Raw genomic sequence first — 9189 nt, forward strand, 5'->3', positions numbered from 1 at the left:
GAGGGAGGATGAAGAGTCCGACATGGAGGGCCTGGGGCAGGTCCAGTGGGAGGGTGTCTTGGCCAGACATGGAGAGGCCACAGTTGCTCAAAGCATCAAAGTGAGGCTGCCCCCCCCCCCCCGTCCAGGCTCTATAGATGGACACCCCCCCTGGGGAAAGGGCTGAGAGCCGTGATCCACATCATCCCCAGGTGTGTACACTCAATGGCCGGTGCCCAAATGCACAGCACAGCTCCTGGGGAGGGAGAGCTGGCAGGGGTGCCTGCGAGAATGACGGCACTCTCCCTGCTGGTCCCTGGGATGCTGGGGACCCTGCTCTTTTGTTTCCATAGCAACACCCAGGGGAGAAGGATGCACCCCACTCATGTTCAAATTCAGTTGGGAGTTTATGGCTAAGACCCAGCCCCAGCCCTCTGGTGATGACCTCAGGCTTGATGGCAGGGCAGCAGGTGAGGCCCCTCCCAGAATGAGATGCCCATGAATGGGGCCGAAGGGCCATCCTCTGAGGGACCCGCCTGCCTCTCAGCAACCAGCTGTTACCCAGAGCCGGCCACACAAGTCCAGGAGGCTTATCTCCCAGCAGAAGCCGTGTGCGGGAAGTGAGGGGCCTCCGGGCTGTGGCTGGAGGCAGCACTGAGTCTCAGGAGAGGACCCAGGACCCAGGGAGAGGTGAGTGGTGAGGGAGAGGAGTGGCCCTGTGCATCAGGAGGGTGGCGTCCTGGGAAGGATTGTGAGGGTCGCCTTCCTCCCGCCTCCGTCTCCCCTCAGAGACACAGGCCTCCACCAGGCCTCCTGCGTGGGAACTTTAAAAATGCTAATACCTTACAGAGGGGGACTGGGAGAAGCCCAGCCATGGCCTGGGGAGTCAGGAAGCCTGGGTTCTTGTCTCAGGGGAACCACATGTCACCATAGCATGTTAGGGCTCAGAGAGTCCCAGTGGCCTGTCCAGTTTGTCACCTGCAAACCTGGCACCAGTGTCTCTCCCCAGCTCCCAGCACCCTCAGGGACTGTCTCAGGCTGGATGGGGACAATAGACGTCCCCAAGTGCCCCCGGCCCCAGGTGAGAACAGCCAGGGACTCGGCACCAGGGAGAGTAGACTGGTGGGCAGTGATGGATGGGGGGGTGCGCGGGGCTCTGGCGGGCATCCTCACACTGCAGGAACCTTGTGGTGGCCTCAGTGCTGGTCTCTTGTCAGCCGTCTTCCATGTACAGATGGACATGTCCTCCCTGCCCTGTGCTGGGTTGGCCTCATTACAAATTCAGCCCTTTCTCACCTGAGGGGGTCCTGGCCGTCAGCAACAGGGGTGGGTGGACTCAAATCCTGGGTAACCCATCTGGGGAGCCGGGGACTCGGGGCACGCACTAGGGTGCCGAGAGCCCGCGGCATCTCTGCTCCTCAGCCGAGCTCTGCTAGCAGCCATCAGCCCACCCAAGACGCTGCCCCACTGTGGGCCAGCCCCTGGAGCAGGCCACAGGCTGCCAGGTGGGCTCCCTGCTTTGGGGGGTGGGGGAAATCCTATTTGGGTTGAGGTTACCACCTTTTCACCAGGCTGAGGCCCACAAATCAAGAGCAGGCAGCCCTCAGGCCGGCCTGCGGAGGGTCGTTCCACCCCACAGCACCCCAGGACTGCTTGCATGCTCACCTCAGCGGAGGGTCGTTCCACCCCACAGCACCCCAGGACTGCTTGCATGCTCACCTCAGCACCACCGCAGCATCTCCATCACCCCCACCTGCAGGGGCTGGCGACACCAAGGAGGCTCCCTGGGAGGATTCCTTGTCTGCCCGCCTCTCCTGCTTCTGCTGGGCCCCAGCCCTACCGCCTCCTAAATCGCTGCCTCAAGGAAACTGGGGCAATAACCCTGACCTTCTCCCTGGAAGCTGATCACTGTTAAGTCTGTAATTGCTAAGAATTCATTTGTTCATTGTATGCAACTTACCTGCATCCTTTTGTTTTATATCAATTAACAGAGTAATTAGAAAGAGCAATCTCCTTGGTCGCTCCTCCCCGAAGGCTGGGCCCAGAGCTAAGGAGCCCGGCCCCTCCTCCAGCCTCACTGGGGGCTGGGCTCTGGTGCTCAGCTCTCTGCGCCTCCTGCAAGTAGGTGCGTGAGAACCTGAAGGTTTCCAATCTCTGGGTCCCCTTGGAGCCTCAGTTGGCGCAGCCTCAAGACAGGCTCAGGGCAGAGGCTCTGACGGGTTGGCAGTGCCGAAGTTTTCACAGACCAGGCAGTTCTCTTCAGGTCAGTGCCCGGCAAACACGAAGGCAGAGAAAGGACCTACTCCTGAGGCCAATGAGCGCAAGCAACAGGTCCCAATGACAGCAGCAATGGACCGCACCACACAGCCGGCCCCTCCGTGCCTCCCTGGCTGCCCTAAGGGTGGAGACAGGCTAGAGGACCGGAGGCCAGCACCTAGGCCGGCCTGGCTGTGTGGAATGCAGGGCCTTGGGGAACCTTCCCCTGCCTGCCTCACCCTCCTCCACTGCCTGCGTCTAGTGCAGCTCTGGCTTCCTCTACACAACCGAAGCTGGACACAGGCCGGACACATTTTCTTTCTTTTTTTTTGAAGGTGTGAATTTTTATTAGGAAGGGAAGTTGTCAACTGAAACAGCAGCAAATGAAAAGTGAATAAGGAAACTCCCTTTTGTCACAGCTACTCAAGACCTCCACCATATGTGACACAGGAGCCATTTCAATTTGTGACCCGCAGCCCAGAATTATCAAATGCTTTCCCATTCAATCTAATACTTCTGGATTCCTGCCCAAAAGGAATACATTAAGAACATGGAAACTTGCTCACTGATAGGAAACCCCCAAAGAGTAAGGGAGGGAATGTAGAAATTAAGAAGTTACGTAAAACACTCTTTAACTTGTAATTAACTACATTTTCAGATCTTCACAGTAATACAAAACACAGTCACTTGCAGAACTGGTTCAGATTACTTAAATACCAAATACGTTTTTAGTCCTCTACGTAAGTGTTTGGAAGTTACTTGTGTTTACGTGAAATGGAGTATTAATACTTTCCTACAGTGGTAACTGCACACCCAGGAAGGCCGAGACAAACACAAATCAAGGAATGGAGTTTCCCACAGCTGCAGTGTGAAAAGACTAGGAACAGTTGATTCCATACACATGAATGGTTTCTTTGCTCTGGGAAATCCACATGGAGGAAGGGAGATGTGCACAGAGGTTTCTGGAGGGAAGGAGGACACCACCCTGTCGGCAGTCAGTTTTCGGCACCTTCGGCCGCGTCACATTCTTCTCCTGCACTGTCCGATGTCCATAATGTGAGGTTGTCCCTAAGCAACTGCATGATGAGGGTGCTGTCTTTGTACGAGTCTTCATTCAGTGTATCGAGTTCTGCAATGGCCTCATCAAAAGCCATCTTGGCCAGTGTGCAGGCGAGCTCGGGGTTGTTGAGGATCTCATAGTAAAACACGGAGAAGTTGAGAGCCAGCCCCAGGCGGATCGGGTGTGTGGGCTGCATTTCCTTCTTGCTGATATCGAAAGCCTCTTGGTAAGCCCCTTGGGAATTGTCTATCGTTTGTTTTCGATCATCACCACATGAGACCCCAGCAAGGTACCGGAAGTAGTCTCCCTTCATTTTCAGATAGAAGACCTTACTCTCTGGATTAGTTGCATTGGCTATTAAATACTTATCCAACAATTCCAGCACGGCGGTGCAGATGGAGCGCAGCTCCGACTCCACTTTCTCCCGGTAGTCCTTGATGAACTGCAGCTTCTTGTCCAACGTGTCGGTCTTCTGCTCGATGCTCGAGATGACCCTCCAGGCGGACCGGCGGCCGCCCACCACGTTCTTGTAGGCCACCAAGAGCAGGTTGCGCTCCTAGTTGGACAGCTCGGCGCCCTGCTCCGTCACGGCCTTCATGCAGGTGGCCATGTCGTCGTAGCGCTCGGCCTGCTCAGCCAGCTTCGCCTTCTGGATCAGCTCCGTCTTCTCCATGGGGACACGGAGGAGAGAGCGGGTGAGCACCGATGGGTCGCAGGCAGCGTGCGGAGAGCCCGGACGCATTTTCATCCCAGCTGCACCCGGCGCCGGCTCAGTGCTCGCCCCATTGGCCACCCAGACCAGTCCTCACTGAGCCCCATCCCAGTTCTGCTGTCAATCATCTCTGACCCATCCACGGAGACCCTGTTCATGTCATTTGCCTCCCCTGGCTCAGGGCCAGGGTGCATGTCTGGGTTGCTCTGCACACGCGAGCGCTTGCCCCTGACTTCCTCGTGTTGCCCTGCAGACCCCGAGTCTGGAGAAACCGTCGGGGGGTGCAGTGGTGGTCGTGGCCCCTGCGACATTGTAGTCTCTGCTGAGGTCAGCTGCCCAGGGTGGCCTGCAGCAGCCCAGCACTGACACCCCTGACTCCTATGTGCTGTCCTTGCCCATCTCCTCCAGCCACCCTCTTTGTCACTGAAATCCTTGCCTGTGCTGCCCCAGGGAGAGCCAGTGGTCAGAGGGAATGTCCTGGCCCATGTTGGCCATCATCCTGGCTGCTGGGAGGGGCTGGCCTCTCCCTAAACCCTCCTAGGCTCACTCTTCCTCTCGCCTCTTGCAGGTGCCCCATCCTGGACCCACACCCCTGTCCTCCCCCCTCCCCAGTAGAGTGGGTGCAGCCCCTGGGACTCGGTTGCACGGGCCTCGTGAGGTTGGCTGGCAGGGGCAGGGGCCTGGGAGCCACTGTGTGGGAGGATGACAGCTGCAGTAAATGCATCTTTATACTCGGTGCAGAGCCTGTCGCACTGTCTCCTTTAAGAGACACCAGGAACCTGCTCGCGATCCTGTCACTGTGTCTTCGTCTCTGGTGCCCCAGATGCATCCACTTGGGGTGGAGGCGCAAGTCCCTCCCCATCTCCCCTGACACCTTGAACTGGCAATGGGCAGGGGCCACGGAAGGGGATGCAGCTGCTCTGAGCAGAGACCATTCCTCAACCCCAGGTCGGGGCCCCCTGGGGACCTCAGATGGCGGAGCAACACTACACGGACCAGCCTTTGGCCCTTTGGGCCAGGTCACCAGGGGAAAACTGCCCAGCAGCCCCGGGCCCCCCAACCCTGAGAACAATCCACACAGTCACTCCTGACTTTAGCCCTCCCCCAGTCCCCCGACCTCCGTGGCGACTAAACCTTTGTGACCACAGACAAAGGCTGAGCCTGCACATCGGTGGCACAGCTGGGACATGGGGAGACCAGGTCCAGAGCAGCAGCTGCCCCAGGATGGAACATGGGGCTGGAACGTGTCTCCCTGCTCAGCACAAACAGGTCTTAGAGAGTGACTGTTGGGGTGCAGGGTGCTCCGGGGCGGGGAATGTGGTTGTGCTTGGCCTTCGCAGCCCTTCTCAGAGCCGCGTTTCAGGCTGTGGTGGCTTTTTGTCTTTTTCAGGAAGCGCTCCAATAGCTAAGGGCATGGCATGTGTGTACACACATGTACATGAATTCACATGTCATGTGTGTATCAAGCACTTGCACACACAAAACCCCAGAGAGAGGTGTGCTCAGGCTCCATTGGCTGTGGGGCTGGGAGAGCTGTTGTTTAGGGAAAAGTGCTGTGATGTGTCTGCGGGTCCTAAACACATGGGGTCTGAAGTATAACAGCGCTGGGCTGTCCTGTGTTAATAACGTGAGGGGGCGGTCAGGGCGGGGAGAGGGGTGTTTCTGGGCCCATTTGTGCTAATGAGGCTGAGCTCATCAGCCTGTGCCCTGCACAAGGTCATACCCAATAAACATGCAACCCCAGAGGGTGAAAGCAACGACCCCACCTCACCTCCCAGAACCCAGGTTTTATTTTAGTGAAGCCACCCTCAGCCACTCCCAATAGAGGCCTTCCCTGCATCCCCACGGGGACCTGAGGCTGTTATAACCGGGGGAAGGACGATTCTTGACAATTCTCGGCTCGATATTGGCACTAATGGCCGCTCACACCGCCCCCCCCCCCCCACCCAGTGAAGCTGTCTGTCGTCCAAGCTGGTGCTAAAAACATGATCTTTTAAAAAAAACAAAAAAAACAAAAACATGATCTTTTATTTTCACCTTATTTTGACCACAGCCCTCAGTCAGATACTAATTACAGGTAAGGGGGGCGGGCTGGCCTCACGTCTGGAAGCCCCCAAGGGCATATACAGGGCACAAGGTGTGCAGACACATGTGCTGTGTGTGCGCCTGCCATGGGTGTGATTTGCCTGTGTGAAGGTGTGGACCCATGCAGCTTCTGTGTTCACAGGCATGTGTACATGGGCATGTGTGTGCACGTCACCCATGTGCCCTGTGTGTCCACAGGCCTATTAAAGGCATCAGGACAGGAAGGACTTGTTTTGATCATGGAAATGAGGGCTGTTTTGATGTTTGTGGAATGGAGGTGACATGAAAGGGGATGAATTGGAAGCAAATAAAAGTCTGGCCCAGGTTTATGGTCCAGCATCTCCCTCCAAAGCCAGCCTGTGCTGTGGACTTAGATTAACCAACAGACGCCGCTCCTGTCAGTGGGAAACATGTGACCATCCCTCACCCGAGCAGTCCTCCCGGCACTCAGTCATTAGGGGCCCGAGGGGGGTGCATAGAGGTGGGGCCTGGGCCTGGGATGCAGCCCTGCCCGGCCACCACCACCCTCCCACCCTCCAGGCCCACTGGCAGCAGCTGAGAGGACTGCCCAGTGTCTCATGTGTTGCTCATGTATGAATAAGGTCTGCAGAGATGCCTCACGGGGCAGTCAAGACACATGGCTCAGGCGCCTGCACACGGGCTCAGACAGGAGGGCAGGCTGCCCAGGTTGGGTGAGCCTTGGGATGGGCCTGGCCCTGCTTGTACCACCAGGGTTCACACCTTCCTAGTCTTGCACACACTCACGCACACATATGCACACACATGGCACAGACAGCGCACACTTTCTAGTAGAGCGTGCCAGCAGGACAGCCCCATATGGCAAACATGCCGGCTGCTTCTTGGACATTCTGACGGTGCCGCATCCCCGCTGCCCTGCACTCCGCTGTGCCCTTCATGGCAGAAGCAGCGTCACATCCCAAAACACAGAGCTAAAACAGGACACTCCGAAAGCACCTGCTCCACCTCCACCGCCCCCCGCCCACTGGCATTTTGGGCTCCACGTTAAGTAATTTCACTCTATTTATGACAGTGACTGTCCCCATCCAAGGTCACCTGAGGAGCCCTGTGATGTGGGTGGGCAGAGCTGGGCACGTGAGCTCTCGCAGGGATGAATCATGGACCCTCTCCTGGGGAGTCAGGGTGGGCCAACCTGTCCTGCCCCAGAAATTTAGATCCCTGGTGGCCACAGAGGAAGGCGGAGCTCGCCCTGCCTCACCACACTCCCTGCCAAAGCTGCAGGCGGGGCAATGGTGGCTCATGCCCACAAAACAGGCACTGATGAAGCATCCATCTTATATAAATACTGCTGTTTGAAATTTTAGCCCTGCTATTTGGCTTCTGTAAATTCTTGCTTGCTAAGACTACTCCCACTTCAGAGAGGCCATTAAACCTTCCCCAGATAAGGTTATCAGTGCTGGCGCCAGGCCAGGCCTCTGGTTGAGGTCTCGAGGCCCCAGCACATACGGGCTCTTTAAGAACTTGCAAAAGGGGCTGGAAACACCCCATATTTGGGAGACAAAGAAGGTAAAAACATATAAATAGGGAAAATTCCTGCATGTTGGGGCCCAGAATTTGAGAGACATTCTCCTCTGGACCCGCGCGTAATAAATGTAACTCCATCTCTCTAAGTATTGCTTTGTTCTTCTTCGGTTTTCTATAACACTGACACCACCTCCGGATGGAGCAGCGAGCACATGGTGGGTGCCCATAAGGATGCCCACCCATGCCAGCCTCACTGCCATTGAAATCATGCAGCTCCGCAAACAGGACGCAAGCCATGGAGGAATGGGAGCCCATAGGCTGCGGCCCAGTCCCAGGAAGAGAGCAGGGTGTGTGATGATGCCGCACTACGTGAGCCAGCGACCACCCGAATGCATTGCTGCCCCTCAGCCATCGCACACAGCCACCGCCTCTTCCCAGCACTGGAGGCAGCAGGCAGCAGATGCGGGGCTTCTGCAGGAAAAGACAAGGGAGGTGGGCTTCAGGCAGCGGCCTCGCTCAGCTCAGCAGGGGAAGGTACATCACACACAGGGTCCCCCTCCCCCAAAGACAGCTCTGCCTTCCCTGTCTGCCGGCTGGGGCCTGGCTGGGAGAGGGAAGGGGCGCCCTGGGCCACCCAGTCAGTGGGGTTCCAGCGCAGTGTCATTCCCTGAGCACAGCTCGGTCCCGCACACGGGACAGGACACCCTGGCACCTGGCCTTCTCCCAGCTGGCTCCCTGGAGGTGGCTTCTCCTCCAACAAATGATCAAGGAAATGGTGTCTCAATACCAGTGCACGTGCATTTACACATGCGTGGCCCCACAAGAGAGGAACAGTTCTCTGAGATGAAGAAACAGCATCCCCCCACCAGCCAGCCCTCTGCCAGGGAAGTCAGCCCTACATTTACTGAACACGGGCTAGTGTGTCTGGTGAGAATGCGAGGGGCATGTGAAAGGTGGCAGAGAGAGACCTCCTGCGAGGTGTGGGAGGGGTGTGTGCAGTGTGTAAGTGTGCACTGACGAAGAGATGGGCACAGGAAAGATTTCCCACGGCCGGGTGACCCCACCTGCCCAAGATAGGGAGGAGGGACAGGGCGCTGGGCTCATGGGACCAATGGGAGAAATGAGATGAGCATCAAGTGCACAAAACACCCAAAAGGGTCCTCAGTGCCTCCAAAGAGCCTGAACATCCAAGATAATTCGTCTCATCAGAGCCCCTCACACAGGTGAGACAGACCCACATCACACACAGGTGAGACAGACCCCCATCACACACAGGTGAGTGAGACCCCCCATCACATACAGGTGAGTGAGACCCCCATCACACACAGGTGAGTGAGACCCCCCATCACACACAGGTGAGTGAGACCCCCATCACACACAGGTGAGTGAGACCCCCATCACACACAGGTGAGTGAGACCCCCCATCACACACAAGTGAGATAGACCCCCATCACACACAGGTGAGTGAGACCCCCATCACACACAGGTGAGTGAGACCTCCCCCATCACACACAGGTGAGACAGACCCCCATCACACACAGGTGAGTGAGACCCCCATCACACACAGGTGAGACAGACCCACCATCTCACACAG

The 9189-nt window shown here is 57.0% G+C and overlaps 1 protein-coding gene across 1 annotated transcript; it reads right to left on the bottom strand.

Annotated features, from left to right (window-relative positions):
* Window positions 1–2792: 2792 nt before the first annotated feature.
* LOC308256506 (14-3-3 protein theta-like) lies at window positions 2793–3968 on the bottom strand (the record flags this gene model as incomplete). The annotated part of the gene is given in 2 exon segments (XM_080684843.1): window positions 2793–3851; window positions 3855–3968. Coding segments are annotated over 2 exon segments (735 nt in total). The 3' UTR covers window positions 2793–3230.
* Window positions 3969–9189: the final 5221 nt, after the last annotated feature.

The sequence above is a fragment of the Plecotus auritus genome (assembly GCF_963455305.1).
Source record: "Plecotus auritus genome assembly, chromosome: 8".
In the NCBI taxonomy this organism is placed as follows: Eukaryota; Metazoa; Chordata; class Mammalia; order Chiroptera; family Vespertilionidae; genus Plecotus; species Plecotus auritus.